The sequence below is a fragment of the Macaca fascicularis genome, chromosome 14 (assembly GCF_037993035.2).
Source record: "Macaca fascicularis isolate 582-1 chromosome 14, T2T-MFA8v1.1".
In the NCBI taxonomy this organism is placed as follows: Eukaryota; Metazoa; Chordata; class Mammalia; order Primates; family Cercopithecidae; genus Macaca; species Macaca fascicularis.
Window position 1 is genome coordinate 18211211 of NC_088388.1, and position 22809 is coordinate 18234019.

A 22809-nucleotide genomic window follows, 5' to 3' on the forward strand; every position below is an offset into this window, starting at 1 on the left:
AAAATTTTGCATCATTACCTAAATGGTGGTTTTTTTTTTTTAAATTTTCAGAGTATCTCCACATATGGATTTTGAATATCATAAATACCCTGTGAGATAGGCAGGACAGCTATAGTTAGTATCACTTTAGAGATTAAAAAACATTGATGCTCTGAGAGTTTCATCTGCTGCCTGTCACATCGCTGATGAGTGCTGGAGCTGGCATTTGAAGCTGGTCTTCAATCCATGCGGAAATGCTCTTCCCACTAGTCCATGCTGCCTCACCTAGGTCACCTAGACCCTAGAAAGGTGGTTTTTGATGCCTGTCATCTGTATCTGTACTTGGAACCATTCTTGCTTTGTAATTTTTCTCATCTTTTGTCTGCCAAATTTGAATATCAGATAGCTTAGCAAAATCATTTTTTTAAGCTAGTCAAAGCAAAACAATATTTAAGTCTCTTCTGCAAAGCACCTTGCAAATGTCTTGCCTCCCTGCTTACAGTTATGAATAGTAAGGTGAGCCACTGAGGGTATAGCCGACCTGCATTTTAAACGTAGGAACAAAAGTCACTGGAGATCAGCTTCAAGTACAGCTTGTTAACGAGAATGAACTAGGTATGCGGGCTGGATTCTGGTGTTTGATGTCTTTTTCACTTCCCTAGAATGTTTTGTGACCTCTAATTATTTGAGAAGCATTTGTACTGAAGAGCCTGTCTTTTAACTGATCACATTTTTTGGTTCTTATTTTTATTGTTTCTTCATGTAGGGGTCTTGTTCCTCGCCTTCTAGGTGACATCCTTTCTTTGTGGCTGTGTAACTCACTGGCCTACCTCGTCAATACCTATGCACTGGACAGTGGGGTAGGTTGTAACCTTCATGAGATGTGCTGGCCTTGGCTTTAATCTGGCAGCTAGTTTAGCTTTTAAAGTAAGATGGGCCGGGCGCGGTGGTTCATGCCTGTAATCCCAGCACTTCGGGAGGCCGACGCAGGCGGATTACCTGAGATCAGGAGTTCCAGACCAGCCTGGCCAACATGGTGAAACCTCGTCTCTACTAAAAATACAGAAAAAATTGGCTGGGCCCACATCGTGGTACATACCTGTAGTCCCAGCTACTTGGGAGGCTGAGGCAAGAGAATCGCTTGAACCCAGGAGGTGGAGGTTGCAGTGAGCCAAGATCGTGCCACTGCATTCCAGCTGGGTGACAGAGGGAGACTCCATTTCCAAAAAATAAATAAATAAATAAACAAAGTAAGATGACAGTTTGCTACATGCCAGACTGAACAATTAGCTAAAAATTATCAAATTTTCAGATGTTAATGAAATGACCCATACTGTTTACTGAAGAACGATACACGTTAAAAGTCCCTAAGATATGACAGAGTATACCCAAGAGACTTAGCTCTGTGTTTGTTCAGGGCTTTAAAGAGATCACTTCTTTATTGATACTTAAGAGAACCTGAGAAAGCAGGACATCTTTATGGTATATCTGGGGCTTTTCGTCTAATCTGGACTTAAGGGGGTGCCTGTATTGGCTTTTTAGAAACCTCAGCCTTTTGAGAATCAGTCTTCTCTAGAAGTTGTCTTTCCTGTCTCAGCAGTTGTGGGGCCTCTTGTATATAGGCAGCTTCATAACATGATGAAAAATTGAACACGTCACAGGGTATATGACTAAATCCATGTTGTAAACCTCTTCAGTATAGAGAGGAATTTTTTTCAGCGCATCTGGTAGAAAGCTAGCTGTGTACAACAAAGGTAGTGAATTGTCCCTTAGATATGCTATAAATAGGGTTTTCCAGGGACTGTATTTCTAGGACATGGGAAAAGGTTATCAATCTCATTTTCTTTTGTATTTGAAATCCTTTTACATTCATTCCTAAGGCATTTTAGTATAATATGAATTTGTCTGTTAATATTGAATCAGGTTGATCATTTTGACCACTGCCTTATTATTCTAATAATCAGTGTTTTATGGTTTTGTCCTCAAAATTAATTTTAGCCAGGTGTGGTGGCTCATGCCTGTAATCCCAACACTTGGGGAGGCTGAAGTGGGAGGATCACTTGAGCCCAGGAGGTCCAGGTTGTGAGATCACAGCTCACTGCCCCTCCAGCCTGGGCAACAATGAGAGAGATCAGATCCTGTCTCAAAAAAAAAAAAAATTAATTTTCAAGCTGTCAAACTGATAATTTAGAGATAGACTATATTGACATGGAGAGCAAGGCACAGTAGCTCCAGTCTGTAATTCCAGCAACTCAGGAGGCTTAGGTGGGAGGTTTGCCTGAAGCCAGGAGTTTGAAACCAGCCTAGGCAACATAGTAAGACACACCATCTCTTAGCTAGGCATAGTGGCTGACGCCTATAATCTCAGCACTTTGAGAGGTCAAGGTGGGACGATCTGTTGGGCCCAGGAGTTTGAGACCAGCCTGGGCAAACATAGGGAGACTCCATCTCAAAAAAAAGACACTATCTCTTAAAAACTACTTCGAAATTTGCTGGGCATGGTGATGTGTGCTTCAGGAGGTCACTGCACTTCAGCCTGGGTGACAGAGCGAGACACTGTCTGAAAGTTAAAAAAAAAGAAAAAAAATAAAAGAAAAAAAAGGGAAAGGAAAAAAGAATATATTGATGTGTTGTAGTGTTGTAGTCAATTAATTTAAGGCTCTTTTCCTGTTTTAGGTTTCTACCATGAATGAAATGAAGAGTTATTCTCAAGCTGTCACAGGAGTGAGTTTTTTAAAATCCTTTTAACCTTCTAGGAATAGTTGTGTTTTGTTTTGTTTTCCTTTTAAATCTGGCTTATGTCATCACTGCTTTAAGATAACCAGATGTTGCCGGGCGCGGTGGCTCAAGCCTGTAATCCCAGCACTTTGGGAGGCCGAGACGGGCGGATCACGAGGTCAGGAGATCGAGACCATCCTGGCTAACACAGTGAAACCCCGTCTCTACTAAAAAATACAGAAAACTAGCCGGGCGCGGTGGCGGGCGCCTGTAGTCCCAACTACTCGGGAGGCTGAGGCAGGAGAATGGCGTGAACCCGGGAGGCGGAGCTTGCAGTGAGCTGAGATCTGGCCACTGCACTCCAGCCTGGGCGACAGAGCGAGACTCTGTCTCAAAAAAAAAAAAAAAAAAAAAAAAAGATAACCAGATGTCTCACTGGGACATCTCCCTCAAATTTGTTATATTTGTCAAAGGTAAGAATAACTCAGTGTTTGGCCAGGCACCGTGGATCACGCCTGTAATCCTAGCACTTTGGGAGGGTGAGGTGGGCGGATCACCTGAGGTCAGGAGTTCGAGACCAGCCTGGCCAACATGGTGAGTCCCCGTCTCTACTGAAAATACTAAAATTAGCCAAGCGTGGTGGTGCATGCCTATAATCCCAGCTACTCAGGAGGCTGAGGCAGGAGAATTGCTGGAACCTGGGACACAGAGGCTGCAATGAGCTGAGATCACGCCACTGCACTTCAGCCTGGGCGACAGAGCAAGACTCCATCTCAAAGGAAAAAGAGAGAATAACTCAGTTTTCGAAGGAACAACAGACTCACATGTGAAAATAAAGAGAATAAGGCAGAGCCCCTGCCTCACATCCTGCATGGTTTGGTACTGCTCAGGTTCATAGTGGGTGTGCCTTTCCTCCTAAATAATATTGTTCAGGCCAGACATGGTGGTTCACGCCTGTAAACTCAGCACTTCAGGAGGCCAAGGAAGGAGGATCACTTGAGGCCAAGAGTTCAAGACCAGCCTGGGCAACTGAGCAAGACCCCATTTCTACAAAAGTTTAAAAAAAAAAAAAAAGGGTAGCTGGGGCGGGCGTGGTGGCTCCTGTAATCCCAGCACTTTGGGAGGCTGAGGTCGGTAGTTGGACACCAGCCTGGCCAACTTGGAGAAATCTCGTCTCTACTAAAACTACAAAATTAGCTGGGCATGGTGGTGCCTGCCTGTAATCCCAGCTACTCGGGAGGCTAAGGCAGGAAAATTACTTGAACCCAGGAGGTAGAGGTTGCAGTGAGCCAGTATTGCGCCATTGCACTCCAGCCTGGGCAACTAGAGCGAAACTCTGTCTCTTAAAAAAAAAAAAAAAAAAGAGGCCGGGCGCGGTGGCTCAAGCCTGTAATCCCAGCACTTTGGGAGGCCGAGACGGGCGGATCACGAGGTCAGGAGATCGAGAGACGATCCCGGCTAACACGGTGAAACCCCGTCTCTACTAAAAAAAATACAAAAAAATAGCCGGGCGAGGTGGCGGGCGCCTGTAGTCCCAGCTACTCGGGAGGCTGAGGCAGGAGAATGGCGTAAACCCGGGAGGCGGAGCTTGCAGTGAGCTGAGATCCGGCCACTGCACTCCAGCCTGGGTGACAGAGCAAGACTCCGTCTCAAAAAAAAAAAAAAGAAAAGTAGCCGGGCATGGTGGCGTGCGCCTATAGTCCCAGCTACTCAGGATCAGAGAAGTCTTCTAGCCTTTTATTAAAATGTTGGATGCCGTGGTGTGTTAAGAGGAAGAATTATCTCCAGGCTCAAAACTGTAACTGTTGTCTTTCCAGGGTATTGAGAAAGCGAGACAAGTGTTAGAGTGTCTCACCGCAGTGGCACTAGGCCCTTAAGGTAAAAGAAAGGAGAATAAAGACTAGGAATGATCTAATAACAGCTGCCTTGTTTCCATTTTACAGTTTTTTGCGAGTATGTTGACCTATCCCTTTGTGCTTGTCTCCAATCTTATGGCTGTCAACAACTGTGGGTAAGTACTTTGTATTTCTTATTCTAGTAGGTGGCTGACTGTATGCTGACAGGTGGAGCAGCCTTGTAGAAATTTAGGAAAGATGAAAGACCAGTGTCAATCTCTGATTGGTATTTTTTTTAAAAAGCGGGGAGGAAAAGTATAATTGAGATTCCTAATTTTTTTCTCTGTATGCCCTATGCAACAGCAGCCTCAATTTGTATTTATTTAGTAATTATTATTATTTTTATTTTATGTATTTATTTATTTATTTATTTATTTTTTTGAGACGGAGTCTCGCTCTGTCGCCCAGGCTGGAATGCAATAGCACGATCTCACCTCACTGTGACCTCCACCTCCTGGGTTCAAGTGATTCTCCTGTCTCAGCCTCCCGAATAGCTGGGATTACAGACATGCGCCACTATGCCCGGCTAATATTTTTGTATTTTTGGTAGAGACAGGGTTTGACCATGTTGGCCAGGCTGGTCTTGAACTCCTGACCTCAAGTGATCCACCTGCCTTGGACTACCAAAGTGCTGGGATTACAGGCATAAGCCACCATGCCAGGCCAATTACTATTATTTTTATAGTTTTTTTGTGGGTTTTTTTTGTGTGTGTGTTTTGTTGTTGTTGTTGTTGTTGTGTGTTTTTGGTTTTTTTGTTTGTTTTTGAGACAGAATCGCCCTCTGTCACCGAGGCTGGAGTGCAGTGGTGCAGTCTCGCTTCATTGCAACATACACCTCCTGGATTCAAGCAGTTCTTGTGCCTCAGCTTCCCAAGAAGCTGTGATTACAGGCATGTGCCACCATGCTGGGCTAATTTTTGCATTTTTAGTAGAGACGGAGTCTCGCTATATTGGCCAGACTGGTCCCGAACTCCTGACCTCAGGTTATCTTGGACTTCCAAAGTGCTGGAATTACAGGCATGAGCCACTGCACCTGGCCTATTTTTATTTATTTTTAATTTTTTTAGAGATAGGGCTGCAGTGTGGTGGTGAAGTCCTAGCTCACTGCAGCCTCGAACTCCTGAGCTCAAGTGATCCTCCTATCTCAGCTTCCCAAGTAGTTGGGAGTACATGTGCATGCCACCATGCCTGGCTAATAATTTTTTGTGGAGACACGGGGTCTCACTTTGTTGCCCAGGCTGGTCTTAAATTTCCAGGCTCAAGTGATTCTCCTTCCTCGGCCTCTTAAGGTGCTGGGATTATAGGGGTGAGCCACCATGCGCAGCCAGCATGTTGTTTTTTTAAATCTTTATCTTCTTTTCTATGAAAGTGACAAAAGGTGTATCAGGGATTAAATGACAACCCATACCTGTTTTTCCTGGGGCTTTATGGAGAAAGTGAGTTTTAAAGAACCAGAATTAGGATATTTAGTCTATGGAAAGCTTGATGACCTTTTCTCTGTATTGGTTAGAAGGGCAGGTGTTGGTATAGTGGTAGACTCCATTGATTTCCAAATTCTAGATGCCCAGTGACTCTACTGAGTGGAGCAAAATTTTGCCTTTTTTTTTTTTTTTGAGATGGAGTCTCACTCTTGCCCAGGCTGTAGTGCAGTGGTGCAATCTCGACTTACTGCAACCTCCACCTCCCAGGTTCAAGCGATTCTCCTGCCTCAGCCTCCTGAGTAGCTGGGATTACAGACGTCCACCAGCATGCCTGGATAATTTTTTGTATTTTTTTGTTGTTGTTATTGTTGAGGTAGAGTCTTGCTCTGTTGCTCAGGCTGGAGTATGGTGGTGCGATCTCGGCTCACTGCATTCTCCACCTCCGGGGTTCAAGCAATTGTCCTGCCTCAGCCTCCTGAGTAGCTGGGATTATAGGCACTTGCCACCACCCCCAGCTAATTTTTATATTTCTGGTAGAGATGGGGTTTCACTATGTTGACCATGCTGGTCTCGAACTCCTGACCTCAGGTGGTCCGCCCACCTCGGCGTCCTAAATTGCTGGGATTATAGGCGTGAGCCACCGCACCTGGCCTTGCCTTTTTTATTTAATTCAGAATTCTTTTCCCATGTAGTACCTGACATATCATTAAACATGTTACTGTTTTCAAATAAGATCAGATAGCTATGTGGAGTTTTGAACATTTTACATTGTTTGTTTTCTGGTTTTGTTTGAGTTTTGAACATTTTACATTGTTTGTTTTCTGGTTTTGTTTGTTTCCTGTTACTCCTGGCAAGCTGTGGTGTTTTCTGATATGTAGAGCAACTGCCATGTTTTAGCACAGTGCAAACTTGAAGGATGAATTAAATGTATTGTTATTATTTACAGTTTTTTCAAGATGAAGCGATTATACCTGAGTAGGAACATATATATATCCACTGTTCATATCCGTTTTCATGTTTAGTTTCTTTGTGAACACCAGTTAGTTTTTAAATCCCCTTTCCCTGCTCTTTTTTTTTTTTTTTTTTCTGAGACTGGTTCTTACTCTGTCACCCAGGCTGGAGTGCAGTAGCACGATCTTGGCTCACTGCACCTTCCGCCTCCTGGGTTCAAGCAATTCACATGCCTTAGCCTCCCAAGTAGCCGAGATTACAGGCGTGCGCCACCATGCCGGCTCATGTTTTTGTATTTTTAGTAGAGATGGGTTTCACCATGTTGGCCAGGCTGGTCTTGAACTCCTGACCTCAAATGATCCACCTGCCTCAGCCTACCAAAGTGCTGGAATTACAGCTGTGAGCCACCGTGCCCGGCCACCTTTCCCTGATCTTTAATCATGTAAATGCTATGTTCTGGAGTTTCATTTGATTTGAAACCTAAACATAGGGGAGGAATTCTCTTCTGGATGCTTGATCTTTCCCCTGCTCCAATATGATTTGTTTCATTGAACTAAAATGATCTCTCAGGGTATCTTCTATGCAGGAGAATATTTTGACAAGCTTTATCAATGTCTCGAATGTTTGGTTAATATTAACATGAAGAGCTCCATGTTTTTTTCTATTTTAGTCTTGCTGGTGGATGCCCTCCTTACTCCCCAATATATACGTCTTGGATAGATTGTTGGTGCATGCTACAAAAAGAGGTATTTCTTTTTCTCTGTCTCTCTCATTTTATTTTGTTTTATTTTTATTTGTTTGTTTTCTTAAATACTGTCTCTGCAATCCCAAGTTAACTCTTGTAGCTCATTCTAGCTAGAGTGAGTGAGTTAGTCTAGTCTGCCAGTTAATGTACACTTCACAATGTTCTATGTTTCACTTTGGCATAATAGTAAAATGTGATATTTAGAAATCATGAATAGGAGTAATGAAGAAGAAAGTATCCCTAGATGAGACCTAGAAGCCATTTGAGTGCCCACATGCAACTTATAAATACGATCCAAGTAGATTATTATCATGGTAAAATGATGGCCTTGATTTTAGACTTTTTTTCCCCAAACTCACTTTTCATAACAATTATTTGTCACAGTGGTATTGGCAGAGCTGGTCTCCTACTTCTAGAGTCTTGTTAGTAGATGGTTTTTGCCTAGATACCAATTTAGGGTTTGTTATTACTATGAGGTGTATAATCTGCAACAAAAACATTCTTTATTATCTAGGCAAAGCTTTATTGGAAAATAAAATAATGGGCTGGGTGCAGTGGCTCACGCTTGTAATTCTAGCACTTCGAGAGGCGTAGGTGGGCAAATTGCTTGAGCCTAGGAGTTGGAGACCAGCTGAGGCAACATGATGAGACCTCATCACTACAGAAAATACAAAAACTTAGCCAGGCATAGCACCTGTAGTCCCAGCTACCCGGGAGGCTGAGGTGGGAGGATCACCTGAGCTCAGGAGGTCAAGGCTGCAGTGAGCCAAGATTGCACCACTGCACTTCCGCCTGGGTGACAGAGTGAGACCCTGTATCCAAAAAAAGAAAAATAAAATAACAGCTAGGTATGATGGCTCACACCTATAGTTCCAGTTACTCAGGAGGCTGAGCCAGGAGGATCACATGAGTCCTGAAGTTTGAGGCCAGCCTGGGCAACACAGCCAGACATATCTCTTAACAAAAAACTACAGGCCGGGTACAGTAGCTCATGGCTGTAATCCCAGCACTTTGGGAGGCCAAGGCGGGCAGATCACTTGAGGTCAGGAGTTTGAGACCAGCCTGGGCAACACAGTGAAACCCCATCTCTACTAAAATACAAAAGAAATTAGCCAGGCGTGGCAGCGTGCGGCTGTAGTCCCAGCTACTGGGGAGGGTGAGGCAAGAGAATTGCTTTAACCAGGAGGTGGAGGTTGCAGTGAACCGAGATCGTGCCACTGCACTCCAGTCTGGGTGATAGAGTGAGACTCTATCTCAAAAAAAAAAAAAAAAAAGACAATAACAACAACAAATGGATTGACTGTGGGCTAAATTTAGCACGGGATCACTTAAAATGGCTATCAGTTTAAAGTTGATTTTGAAGGGGGTCCACTGATTAAAGGACTGCAGAAGAAAGTGTATAAAGAAGCTCTTTGTTGCATTATTTTTATAGCACTAGTGATACATAAGAGAAAGGCCTTTGAAATCTGAATGAAAGGGCCTAAGTGTTGTTTGTAGTTGCTCTTGCTTAGTGTGCCCACAAAGCCCCTCTGTGAATCCAAGCTAGAATACTTGAATGATTTCAGAACAGACCTACCATGAACATTGTGCGTTTCATTCTGAGTTTTACTCTCTATTGTACAGTGTGGTCCCTGTTTAAATGGAAAAAATGGCCTTTCCTTCCTTCCTTTTCTGACTAACCCCCGTTATAGGAAGAAAGCAGACAGAGAATGGATTAGGGTGTCTAACACACTTGACCTAGGAACAGTTGTTCCTGTAGGTGCTTACGACAACAGCAAATCTTGATTGGGCATTTACTGTATACCAGATATCATGCTAAGAGCTTTTCTTACATCAGCTCATGTAATTCTCAAAACAGCTGTGTGAGGATAGGTGTCATTCTTATCACCCATTTCACATATGAAGAAACTGGGGCTTAGAGTAGTTTAGTGCCAATTATATAACCCAAGGTCACATGACTTATATTTGGGAAGGCTCAGATTTATACTCCAGAGTGTACTCAGTTGCACTCAGAACATTATTACTTTATTTTTATTTATTTGTTTTTTTATTTTTTAGAGATAAGCTCTGTCACCCAGGCTGGTATGCAGTGGTGGCTTCACGACTCACTGCAGCCTCAAACTCCTGGAGTAAAGCAGTCCTCCTACCTCAGCCTCCCAAGTAACTAGGACTACAGGCATACTGCCACCATGTCCTGTTAATTTTTTTGTTTTGAGACAGGGTCTTGCTCTGTCACCCAGGCTGGAGTGCAGTGGCATGATCTTGGCTCACTGCAACCTCTGCCTCCCGGCTGAAGTCTTTGGCTCAAGTGATCTTCCCACCTCAGCATCCCAAGTATCTGGGACTACAGGCATACACCACCAAGCCCAGCTCTTTTTTTTTTTTTTTTTTTTTTTTTTTTGGAGACAGAGGCTCGCTCTGTCACCCAGGCTGGAGTGCAATGGCGCAATCTCAGCTCACTGCAACCTCCACCTCCCAGGTTCAAGTGATTCTCCTGCCTCAGCCTCCCGAGTAGCTGGGATTACAGGCGCCCACCACTACGCCTGGCTAATTTTTGTATTTTTAGTAGAAACAGGGTTTCACCATGTTAGTCAGGCTGGTCTCAAACTCCTGACCTCAGGTGATCTGCCTGCCTCGGCCTCCCAAAGTGCTGAGATTACAGGTGTGAGCCACCATGCCTGGCCAATTTTTTGTATTTTTTGTAGCAATGGGGTTTCACCATGTTGTGCAGGCTGGTCTCAAATTCCTGAGCTCAAGTGATCCTCCTGCCTTGGTCTCTCAAAGTGCTAGGAATACCAGTGTGAGCCATTGCACCGGCCTTTAATTTTTTAATTTCTTGTAGAGATAGGGTCTTGCTGTGTTGTCCAGGTTGTTATTACTTTGATTATAAGATTTTATAAGTAGTCCTTAGAAACATGATTTCATTTCGTTAAGAAATAAATAGGCCAGGTACAGTGGATCACACCTGTAATCCTAGCACTTTTGGGAGGCCAAGGTGGGCAGATCACTTGAGGTCAGGAGTTCAAGACCAGCCTGGCCAATATGGTAAAACCCCACCTCCACTAAAAATACAAAAATTAGCCAGGCATGGTGGTGCGTTCCTGTCCCAGCTACTCAGGAGACGGAGGCAGGAGAATCGCTTGAACCTGGGAGGCAGAGGTTGCAGTGAGCCGAGATTGCACCACTGCACTACGGCTTGGGCAACAGAGCGAGACTCCATCTCAAAAAAGAGAAAGAAATAAATGAAAGCTAGCACTTACTGAATGTTAGGCACTGTTCTACATGACTCATTTGCTAAGCCAGCTGGAAAGTGGCAAAGCCAGAATCCAACCTGGGCATTCTGTCTGCCCAGAGTAAGACCTTATTAAGGAGAAATTGTAGTTACTTCATAGTAGCTCAGCCTCTCAAAGAATACAAATCCCTGTTCTGTAGTGATAGTCCCAGTTTTGTCCTGGATTTATTCACGTCTCCCAGTCGGACCTCTCTGCTGATTTGGATTGGCTGATCTCATCTCGCTAGATATTATTTGTGTTTTGTTTTGTTTTCCAGGGGAATATGAGCCGAGGAAATAGCTTGTTTTTCCGGAAGGTCCCCTTTGGGAAGACTTATTGTTGTGACCTGAAAATGTTAATTTGAAGATGTGGGGCAGGGACAGTGACATTTCTGTAGTCCCAGATGCACAGAATTATGGGAGAGAATGTTGATTTCTATACAGTGTGGCGCGCTTTTTTAATAATCATTTAATCTTGGGAAAATTGAGGTGTTTGGTGTCTGCCTTTTTTGTTCTTTTTTCCAGCACAACATAACTTACCACTGATAATCCCCCTTTAGTTATTCTGAAATAGGATATTTTTGCTCCAAATTCTTATTTTACTTAACCAGAAGGGAAAAAAAAGTTGTATTTTCCTGAAGCTACAGGCACTTTGTCATGTGATTTTTGAGTCTCAATTTAAGGCTTTGTAAAATGAAGAGTGGAATTCCAAGAAGAATGAGAAATAATTCTGTAAAACTTGACAAAATCACTAAATTAAACTATATGGGAGGTTATGAATTACCTTTTCTTAGGTAGACCCTAAAAAGTCAGTAGCATGCCCCAGAATCTGACTCCCATTATGCTTCTAAGCACATTTCGTTGACCTTGTCTCTCATACTTCAAGAAAAGGACAGTACGTGGCTACATTATCCTAGAAAGTCTGTGTGAGGATCTACCCCTTCAGTCTGTTATTGCAGAGTAATAAAATGTCACCGACAGGGAGCCTCTGAGCCTACTCTAGTTCAACAGGCTGCCTAAAAAAAATAAATAAGATAAAGGGTCAGCAACAACAAAGAAAAAGGACAGTTACAGAAAATAAGCAAGATTTGGAAAGGAAGTATAATGGCATTTTTTTCTCAAAGGAAGTTCTTGTTTTCACGTCAAATACGAAAAGCAGATCCTGCAGGAGTAATCCCCTTCTTTAAGAGCCAAGTATTCGCCCGTGCTTAAATTACACCATACAGTTCTAATTGTATATAATCTTTTGTTCTTCAGTTTTTTGTTTTGTTTCCTTTTTGTTATTGTTGCCGAAGGTGAGTAGTTTTGCATTTCTGATGACAGCCTTGGAAAGTATATTTGTAACTCCATGTCTGGTAATGCCAACCCAAGTCCATATGGGTCTTAGGACACTGACCGCCTCACATGCCATACCCTCAGTTAAGCATGTTAACATTTATAGGAGGAAAAAAATCACTTTAGGAGAAAATAAAATTCAACTCAAGCATAAAGCTTCTATTTACTCAGGCCTTTTAAAAAGCAGGTTAAAATGCTCTAAAATGAGAAAGCCTGGTTTCACTTATTTATATAATTCACTGGGACATTGCCAAATGAGTAAGCACTTAATTTGCTGCTTCTGAGACTTCTCTATCAAAACAGCCCCACTAATAATGTTAGAATGAGAATGCAGGGGTCTCTTCCCTCCCCCTGGGGTTTAGGAAGCTCATGAGGAGCTCGGCTTAAAATGTCTTTGATGTCTCTTCCTTTGTCTCAAAAAGTAATGTCAATTTTATATACTATTCAATATTACTATCTGCATTTGTTTTAATATAAAAATGTTTGCTGCCTACCTTTTTCTCCCAAAAAATCTTTAAGTAAAGATGATCTGGGAAAATGTGCCATGTTTATCCTGTGGCTTCTGTGAACTTTCATGCTTGCCTATTCATAGTTGAGAAGCATGTCTGACTCTGATAACCAGGCTACCACCAGAGGACGCCAAGGCTTCAGTTTTGCCTGTGCAAGTTGGGTGGCTGAGAAATTTCTTCAAGGCATAGCATTGCTCAAAATACTAGTCCAGCTGTTTCAGCCTTGCTGCATCCAAGCTAGAGGCCTAGTCAGAGTCTTATACCTGTGATCCTCCATAATATCTTACTACAAGCTATTAGCATAAAAGTCTAAAGATATTCAGGGGCTAGGAAATGCAGGTAGGTGCTATTAAGAAACACATGCGCCCAGGCACGATGGCTCACGCCTGCAGTCACAGCACTTTGTGAGGCCAAGGCAGGCGGTTCACCTGAGGTCAGGAGTTCGAGACCAGCCTGACCAACATGGAAAAACCCCCGTCTCTACTAAAAATACAAAATTAGCGGGGCATGGTGGCGCATGCCTGTAATCCCAGCTATGCGGGTGGCTGAGGCAGGAGAATCTCTTGAAACCGGGGAGGCGGAGGTTGCGGTGAGCCGAGATCACGCCATTGCACTCCAGCCTGGGCCACAAGAGCGAAACTCCATCTCAAAAAAAAAAAAAAGAAAAAAGAAACAGATGCAAGAAATAATTAACTCGGTAAATAACATGAACTTCGGCTGGTTGTGATGGCCCATACCTGTAATCCTAACACTTTGGGACACTGAGGCAGGCGGATCACTTGAGGCCAAGAGTTCAAGACAAGCTTGGCCAATATATCTACTAAAAATACAAAACAATTAGGCATGGTGGCACACACCTGTAGTTCCAGCTACTCAGGAGGCTGAGGCAGGAGAATCGCTTGAACCTGGGAGCTGCAGGTTGCAGTGAGCCAAGATTGTGTCACTGGGCAACAGAGTGAGACTGTCTCTTTAAAAAAAAAAAAAGTAGGGGTTCTTTAGTAAGCCACTTGTGAAACTGCTTTTCCTTGGTGGTACCAAGCTAAGTTGCCACAAACTGTTCCTCTAGAGTATATGATGACCATTGAAACCTTGACTTAAGAGTGTGGGGTGGGCTGGGGGCAGTGGATCACTTGAGTCCAGGAGCTCAAGACCAGCCTGGGCAACATGGTGAAACCCTGTCTCTTTATTTTTTATTTTTAGATGGAGTTTTGCTCTGTCATCCAGACTGGAGTGCAATGGCACCATCTTGGCTCACTGCAACCTCTGCCTCCCAGGTTCAGACAATTCTCTAGCCTCAGCCTCCTGAGTAGCTGGGATTACAAGCATGCGCCATCACCCGGCTAATTTTGTATTTTTAGTAGAGACAGGGTTTCACCATGTTGGTCAGGCTGGTCTCAAACTCCTGACCTCATGTGATCTGCCCGCCTCGGCCTCCCAAAGTGCTGTGATAACAGGTGTGAGCCACTGCGCCTGGCCCCCGTCTCTATTTAAAAAAATAAAAGAAAGGGAGGAAAATTAGCTGGGCGTGGTGGCACATGTCTGTAATCCCAGCTACTCAGGAGGCTGAGGCATTAGAATCGCTTGAACCCAGGAGGCAGAGGTTGTGGTGAGCTGAGATCACGCCATTGCACTCCAGCCTAGGCAACAAGAGTGAAACTCCATCTTACGAATAAAGCGTATGTTTCCTGGAACTTTGGGGGATCATTATAAAAATACTACGGTAAAAAAGCAACCTTAGTAATCCCAGCATTTTGGGAGGCTGAGGCAGGTGGATTACAAGATCAGGAGTTTGAGACCAGCCTGACCAACATGGTGAAATCCCGTCTCTACTAAAAAAAAAAAAAAAATACAAAAATTAGCCAGGCGTGGTGGTGGGCGCCTGTAATCCCAGCTACTCAGGAGGCTGAGGCAGAAGAATCCCTTGAAACCGGAAGGTGGAGGTTGCAGTAAGCCGAGATTGCCCCACTGCACTCCTGCCTAATCAACAAGAGTGAAACTATCTTTAAAAAAAAAAAAGCAACCTTAGGATGAAAGAAACATTGAGCATAAGCCCTATATTCCATCATCTCTCTGTTACCTCAGCATACCTTGAATTAACTGTAATTTCCTATAGTGCCAGCTACACAGGAGGCTGAAGTGGGATGACTGGTTGAGTCCTGGCAGGTTGAGGCTGTAGTGACCTATGGTCCCACCGCAGCACTCCAGCCTAAGTGTCAACTGAGAGCCTGTCTCCAAAAAAAAAAGAAAAAGAAAAAGCCTCAGTGGGCTTTATAGAAAAACTGGTGGGGTCATGGCTAGTTTAAGTGCAGCAGTATTTGCAACGAGTCGATCACAACCAGTTACAGATTTTTGTTCCTTTCTCCCCTTCCACTGCTTCACTTAGCCTTTAAAATGTATATTAAAATAAAAGGCTGGGCGCGGTGGCTCACACCTGTAATCCCAGCACTTTGGGAGGCCGAGGTGGGCAGATCATGTGAGGCCAGAAGTTCAAAACCAGCCTGGCTAACATGGTGAAACCCCATCTCTACTAAAATTACAAAAGTTAGCTAGGTATGGAGGTGCACGCCTGTAGTTCCGGCTACTTAGGAGACTGAAGCAGGAAAATTGCTGAAACCCAGGAGATGGAGGTTGCAGTGAGCCAAGATTGTGGCAGTGCACTCCAGCCTGGACAACAGAGCAAGACTCTGTCTCAAAGAAAAAAAAAAGAAAAGAGGCTGAGGCAGGAGAATTGCCTGAACCCGGGAGGCAGAGATTGCAGTGGGCAGAAATGGTGCCATTGCACTCCAGCCTGGGTGACAGACAAAACTCCATCTCAAAAAAAAAAAACTAGCTGGTCAAGTAGTAGTAATTGAAGATGGTCAGTTTAAGGTGCTGTGGCAGGTAAGGGAGGAAGACAGGAGAACAGATTGGCTAGTAGTGACTGCTAAGCCTGTTGTAGAAGTTCTAATTTTCATGATTTTTTGGTGGGATCGGCATCCTTGTTTTAAGTGAGACTCTAATTAAGCAACTCACTCAAAATCATATAGCCAGGAATTTTCAGGGCTGAATTCAAACCAGGGCCTATCAAATTCCAAGGTTTTTTTTTTTTTCCTTAATAATTCTTCCAGAACATGAAGCCAGCTGAGGCATTTTTATTCTTTCATGAAGGCTATAAAGTGCTAAAATTGTAGCCAGTAAACCACATTGTGTTTTTTGTTTGTTTGTTTGTTTTTGAGACAAGGTCTCATTCTGTCACCCAGGCTGGAGTTCAGTGGCCGATCTCTGCTCACTGCAACCTCCACCTCCTGGGTTCAGATGATTCTCGTGCCTCAGTCTCCCGAGTAGCTGGGATTACAGGCGCATGCCACCACCCACGGCTCATTTTTTTGTATTTTTAGTAGAGATGGGGTTTCACCATGTTGGCTAGGCTGGTCTTGAACTCCTGACCTCAAATGATCCTCCTGGGCTGCCCAAAGTGCTGTGATTACAGGCGTGAGCCACCATGCCCAGCCAAACCAAATGTTATGTAAACCATCCATCTGAGGAAAGTGGGCCTGCATTTGTAGTCAAAGCAGTGAACAAGCCTCCCAACAGAGTAGAATGGTCTTAAATAAGGAAAGACAGATCTTGCCTCTGCAGAATTATAAATAGCTGAAACAACTGAAAATAGAAATGATCACCATTACTTTTCTAGACTATTATGATGGTTTATGTAGATGAAAAGCTAAGTACTGTATGGCAAGGATTTCTTCCTAGAGAAGAAATCTTCCTAGAGGCACCATTAGTTCAGTGTACTAGAACTCCTAGTACATTTGACTGGCAACATTTCTTGAAACTGATCTATGTGTCAGCACCTCTACTGGGTGCTTCTAAAACATCCTTGCAGATTGGATGGGTTCATTCAGGCTGCCTCCCAAGGGGCATGGTAGTTTCTATTTTGAGGTTTTTGTTTTTTTAAATACAGACAAAGATATTTGTCTTACCTCCTTTTCAGAGCTCTGTTTAGGCTTACCTAAAGAAGTCACAAGTACTGGGTGCAGTAGCTTATGCCTGTAATCCCAGCATTTTGTGGTTTTTTGTTTTGTTTTGTTTGTTTTTGAGACAGTCTCAAAAACACTGTGCCCAGCCAATCCCAGCATTTTGGGAGGCTAAGGTGGGAGGATCACTTGAGTTCTGGAGTTTGAGACCAGCCTAAACAACATAATGAGATCCTGTCTCTACTAAAAATAAAAAATAAGAAAATTAGCCAGGCATGGTGGCGCACATCTGTAGTCCCAGCTATTTGGGAGGCTGGGGCCAGAGAATCACCTGCACCCAGGAGTTCGAGGCTGCAGTGAGCTATCATCGTGCCACTGTACTCCAGCCTGGGTGACAGAGCAAGATCTTGCCTCAAGGGAAAAAGAAAGTCACATGTGACATCTCATTTTATATTTTCCCCCTTCTATTCATCTCTCATCTTATTTTTCTCTTTAAAATTGAAAGGCGTCAGAATCTCGCACTCTGATTTTTGCCCTGGAAGGGAAGTTGCTTTTACCACCAACCAAAAATTAGCTGCTGCTGCTTTTTTTTTTTTTTTTTTTTGAGACGGGGTCTCACTCTGGTTGCCCAGGCTGGACTGGCGTGTAGTGGTACAATCTCAGCTCACTGCAGCCTCCAGTTCCCAAGCTCAGATGATTCTCCCACCTCAGCCTCCCAAGTAGCTGGAATTACAAGCGTGTACCACCACACCTGGCTAATTTTTTTTTTTTTTTTTTGTATTTTTAGTAGAGACAAGGTTTTGCTATATTGTTGCCCAAGCTGGTCTGGAACTCCTGGACTCAAGCCATCTGCCTACCTCAGCCTCCCAGAGTGCTGGGATGATTGGTGTAAGCCACTACGCCTGGCCAAAAAATAGGTTCTTTTCAGGAGACTATCTTGGCTAAGAATGAGGATTAATTTTCTAAAGTGAGTGAAAGCTTTCCTTCTATCCAGCCTTCCCCATATGACAGCTTCCCTATACATTTGCTATCTAGAGAGAGGTCCTAGGGAGGCCCCTTCCAGTGCTTGAGTTAAGTGTTCTGGTCGCCAGCGTCTTGTGGTCGTAAGATGGAACTACAAAGAGCCCATCTTGCCTTGGTCTAAGTAGAGTCCTCTGTACTCTGGGCACCAAATCTCTTGTCTGGGACTAAGCAGATTTTGCATGAAAACCATAATTGTTCTGGAACCATCTTATTGCAACTCTGAAAAAGAATGTTTTTAAGTAGGTTCCGATCAGTACCATACCACAATACAGTTAGAGGTTGTTACTTGAGAGAGTGGAAGAAGAGGAAGAGAAACCAGCGTGACCTGCAGGTGTTATTCAGGACTCAGCAGCTTCCTGAGAGGCAGCAAATAAGGAAACAAATCTTGTCCTCTCTCCAAGTCTCCAAGATGACACGTGGGTGAGAGGAAATTTTGTAACACCAGCCTCTGCCTGGCTAAGGCAGCTAAGAGAATGGACTCTTCCCTGGCAGTGCCACATTTCCATGGAAAACCTATTAGGTATTGCTTTTATTTCCACATAGAGTAGCATGAAGAGCCAGAGGTTGGATAAGGACAAACCAGCATTGCACCTACCCTGGCTGGCCGTCTAGCCGGGGCCCTGCCCTCCTGGCATCAGACTGGTGAGAGTGTCCTTTGGCTGGAAACAAGATAGAGGGTGAAGATGGAAACAACAGAACCATGCCTCACCTCAGACTGCTCACCTCTTGCTGGAATTCAGTATCTCGTGCCTTTCCTCCCCCTGAGGGGCTCACATTTAGAGTTTATAAATGCAACTGTCAGTCATTAAGTGAGTAGCTTGGGCAGAGTTCTGTGTGAGGGGCAGCAGAGGATGCAAAGGCCTGTAATAAATCTCCCTGTCCTTCTTGGTGCTTACTGTTCACTGAGAGGGAGGCAGAATGACAAGAACATAAAACTCTAGGAGTGTTGAAGGATTAAGTGAAACCATATGTACAACAGTGAGGCCTGGTGCCCTGAAAGAGGGTATTCATTGAAGCTCTTTTAGCGCTCTGATGATGGTTATACAAAGCAGGATACATCATGAGAAGCTGGAACTAAGCACCATGGGATCCACAGAGGGAAAGCTTACATCCATTTGGGGAAATCAGAGACTTCATGAAGAAGTGGCACTGATTGTGGCTTTGTCAGGATAGTGGGGATCCTGGGCAGCAGGACGATGGGATGGCAGCAATTTCTAGCTCTGTCACCAGCTGCGAGACCTTGGGAAAGTTGGTCATTTTAAGCCTCAGGCTCCTCATGTCTAGAATGCAAAGTAATACTCTAAATTAAAGTTTTCTTTTTTTGTTTTTTTTTTGAGACGGAGTTTTGCCCTTTCGCCCAGGCTGGAGTGAAGTGGCTCCATCTCAGCTCACTGCAACCTCTGCCTCCTGGGTTCAAGCGATTCTCCTGCCTCAGCCTCCTGAGTAGCTGGGATTACAGGCACGCACCACCATGCCCGGCTAACTTTTGTATTTTTAGTAGAGACGGGGTTTCACCATGTTGCCCAGGCTGGTCTCAAACTCCTGATAGGTGATCCGCCCGCCTCGGCCTCCCAAAGTGCTGGGATTACAGGTATGAGCCACCCCACCCAGCCTAAAGTATTAAATGTAGTACCATGTCTGGCATAAATATTTGGTATGTAATAGTTATTAGAATTTTAAGAATTAGACAGGAGGGGCTACTTTCCAAGTCTAGACAATAATATGGGCAAAGTTACGGCGTTAGTAAAGGCTGAAGCATTTGGGGGCAAGTGGAATTGCATCTCTTACTGTCCTAACCCTTCTTCAAAGCTGGATCTCTGCCATATGATGAGCACCTAGAACGGGGACTGGCACATGGTAGAGACTCCACAGATGTGTGTTAAATAAAGTCAGCTGCCTCCTAGCTGTATCCACTGAATGTCTCTCAGGATCCCCTAACTGAGTTACATCTCAAGCCCTCTTCCCAAGCCTGTGGTGTACTTGCACTCTAAATTCTATTATAAACACAGCATTATGCCTATTCCCCAAGCTAGAAACCCTGGAGATGAGTTTGAGTCCTCTGTACCCCTCCCTCTGCTTCTAGAAAGTCACTGCTGGATTCTCAGAAACGCCTCTGAATTTGTCATCTCCCCTTCCTTCCCGTCGCCTTTAGGCATCATCTCTGCTCAGCTGTTGCCGCAGCCTCTATCTCGTCTTCCTGCTGCCAGCTCAAGGCAGTAGGCAGTAGATAAAGCTGGAGTTCTACCAACTTTGACCAGGGTACAAAGGATAGCCACGACTCTCCTCTACCTACACAGGCTTTTGGCAGAGGATAAAATACTGCTTTTTGACCCAGGTTTCTTAAGATTTCTTTATTCTTTCTTTTTTTTTTGGAGACAGAGTCTCGCTGTGTCACCCAGGCTGGAGTGCAGTGGCGCGATCCCAACTCACTGCAACCTCCATCTCCTGGGTTCAAGCGATTCTCCTGCCTCAGCCTCCCTAGGAGCTGGGATTACAGGCATGCACCACCACGCCTGGCTAATTTTTTTTGTTTGTTTTGTTTTGAGACAGAGTCTCACTCTGTCGCCCAGGCTGGAGTACAGTGGCACAATCTTGGCTCATTGCAACCTCCACCTCCCGGGTTCAAGCGATTCTCCTGCCTCAGCCTCCCGAGTAGCTGGGATCACAGGTACCTGCCACCACACCCGGCTAATTTTTTTTATTTTTAGTAGAGACGGGGTTTCACTATGTTGCCCAGGCTGGTCTCAAACTCCTGACCTCAGGTGATCCGCCCGCCTCAGCCTCCCAAAGTGTTGGGATTACAGGCGTGAGCCACCGTACCCGGCCAGTCTTTGTATTTTTAGTAGAGACAGGGTTTCATCGTGTTGGCCAGGCTGGTCTTGAACTCCTGACGTCAGCTGATCCACCCACCTCAGCCTCCCAAAGTGCTGGGATTACAAGCGTGAGCCACTGCGCCCGGCCTCCTTAAGATTTTTTTTCGTTTTCTTTTTCTTTTTTTCTTTTATTTTTTTCTTTTTCTGAGACAGAGTTTCGCTCTTGTTGCCCCGGATGGAGTGCAATGGTGTTATCTCAGGTCACCGCAACCTCCGCCCCCCGAGTTCAAGTGATTCTCCTGCCTCAGCCTCCCAAGTAACTGGGATTACAGGCATGAGCCACTGCACCCAGCCAAGATTTATTGACCTAGTGTCTTTAATCCTTCCGCCCCTGAGCCCACATGCAGCCCCAGTTCCCCAACAGCCTCTGCTCTGCACATTTGTGCCGCACTGGCAGCTGCTCTCTGTGTCTGTTATCTTCCACTGAAGCCTTGTGCAGGAGGAGCTGAGCTGAGAGACAGGGCTATTTATAAATAGAAAGTGGGTGTAAAGTTCTGCAGTCACAAGTGTTTTAAACAAGACTAATTCCATCTCCCCCAGTCGAACTTTGAAATTTCTGTCCACCTCCTCATCTCCCATCTTTTCTCAAAGCCTGCAAGTTCTTACCCTCTTCTTGGTCAGAGCCACCATAAGCCTGGATACCACAGTAGCTAAGAGATGTGACATGGAACCAAGTGTGGGAATTACACAGATTCATCATAGTCAGAGTCAAAGCTACGGAGGGAACATAAATGTTCTTACCACCTAATAATATTTAGTGATGGCTCACCATGTGCCCTGCCCATGTCACCATTAGCTCCAACCCATAAAACAGCCATATAAGCTAAATACTGCTCCCATTTTAGTGGTGGAAAAGTGAAACTCAGAAGGGTTCACTGATTTGCCCAAGAGTGGTGGTAAATAGCAAAGCCAGGATTCTCACATGGGTCTGCAAGTCTGGAATTTCTAATATGGCACGCACATGCATTGAGTGCCAGTATTTTTCTGCATAATGATAAGAGCACAGATTTTAACAAAGAGTTAAGTATGAATATTAATGAGAGGAGGGAACTCGTGGTTTTATTATAATAATGAAAGGATCAACATTGTATGCTCAACAGTTAGATGCTCAGAAGCCCAACTCAAACTGGCTACATTAAGAAAAGGAATTCATTGGCCCAAGTAATAAAAAGGGCTAGTGGTGAATCCAGGGGTTCAAACAAGGGCATCGGGATTCAGTCTTCCCACCCCTCGGCTGGCTTCCCTCTCCGATGGACTCTCCACATGGCAACAAGATGCCAACTGGCAGCTCCACTCACATGGCTTCTTAGAACTTGTAATTCCAGAGAAAGAGCAAAATCTCTTTGGAGAGCTCCAGCAAAAATCCCAGGAGGACTCTGGCTTGAAACACACACCCATCTGTGAAGCATTTGGTGTGTCTGGGAGATGCTAGCCAGGCCTGAGTCACAGGCCCATCTGAAGGGGTGGAGGTCCAGGGTCAGCCCCAGAAGAACCCCATACATTCAGCTGGACTGTTCTGTTTCCCCCTCCCCACTCTTCTCAGAGCTGGTCTGTTTTCTAGTGGGATGCATGGCTCATCAAAGGAAGGTTCACTGGGCAAAGACATACATTACACCCTGTCCAAAAGAAACAGCTTTAACAGAATGGGAAAGAAAACAACAGTTCACCCAGAACATGTGACACATGAGACTCCATGAAGCTAAGCTAAGCACAGAAGCTGCTGCGTTTGAAACCTTCCATGGCACGTACATACATATATCATCTCAATCACCCCGTGAGCCTGATAATAGCCACACTTTTTAAGTGAGAGAAATGAAAGGTCAAAGAGATGTAAGTGACTTGCTAGAATGCAAACCTGGGTGTATTGGAGTCCAAATCTTGCAAGCTTTACACCACAGCACACTGCCCATTTGGAGGGAACCAGATGTGAGGGTGAGACTGCTAGATGAGCGCTTGGAAGTCGTGTCCCCGGGGAAGCACACATCTGACTGCCTGACGTGCTCTGAGAGCGGCAGGCACCGAGCTGGGGACTGCCCTGTCCTGGTAACTACAGTCTCACCCAGCTAGTCGCTGAGCGGCTGATAAACTCTTCCCATTCATCAATGACAGTTTCCTCTCAGCTGGAAGAAAAAG

At 44.6% G+C, this 22809-nt stretch overlaps 1 protein-coding gene and 1 long non-coding RNA gene across 9 annotated transcripts in view; one reads left to right on the forward strand and one right to left on the reverse strand.

Moving 5' to 3' along the window:
* Positions 1–12855, forward strand: part of MTCH2 (mitochondrial carrier 2) — a 28651-nt gene extending 15796 nt beyond the window's left edge. For 2 of the 5 annotated variants that reach the window (XM_045370506.2, XM_045370507.2), the window contains 5 exons: positions 746–839; positions 2656–2703; positions 4641–4708; positions 7635–7710; positions 11259–12855. In XM_045370506.2, coding sequence (XP_045226441.1) covers positions 746–839; positions 2656–2703; positions 4641–4708; positions 7635–7710; positions 11259–11345 — 373 coding nt within the window. In that variant the 3' untranslated portion in view covers positions 11346–12855. Of the gene's footprint in view, positions 1–745; positions 1071–2655; positions 2704–4640; positions 4709–7634; positions 7711–11258 lie in introns of all 5 variants that reach the window. The other 3 variants (XM_045370508.2, XM_074013646.1, XR_012423241.1) reach the window with 2 other exon arrangements.
* The window catches only part of LOC135967213 (uncharacterized), a 44943-nt gene that overhangs the window by 15255 nt on the left and 6879 nt on the right, over positions 1–22809 (reverse strand). The window contains exons 2-3 of one of the 4 annotated variants that reach the window (XR_010581183.1): positions 13682–13791; positions 1079–1193 (exon numbers count right to left, since the gene is read on the reverse strand). The exons of 1 other annotated variant lie outside the window; for it this stretch is intronic. This is a non-coding gene — a long non-coding RNA (uncharacterized lncRNA). The remainder of the gene's footprint in view (positions 1–1078; positions 1194–13681; positions 13792–22809) is intronic. 2 more of the 4 variants (XR_010581182.2, XR_010581185.2) reach the window with 2 other exon arrangements.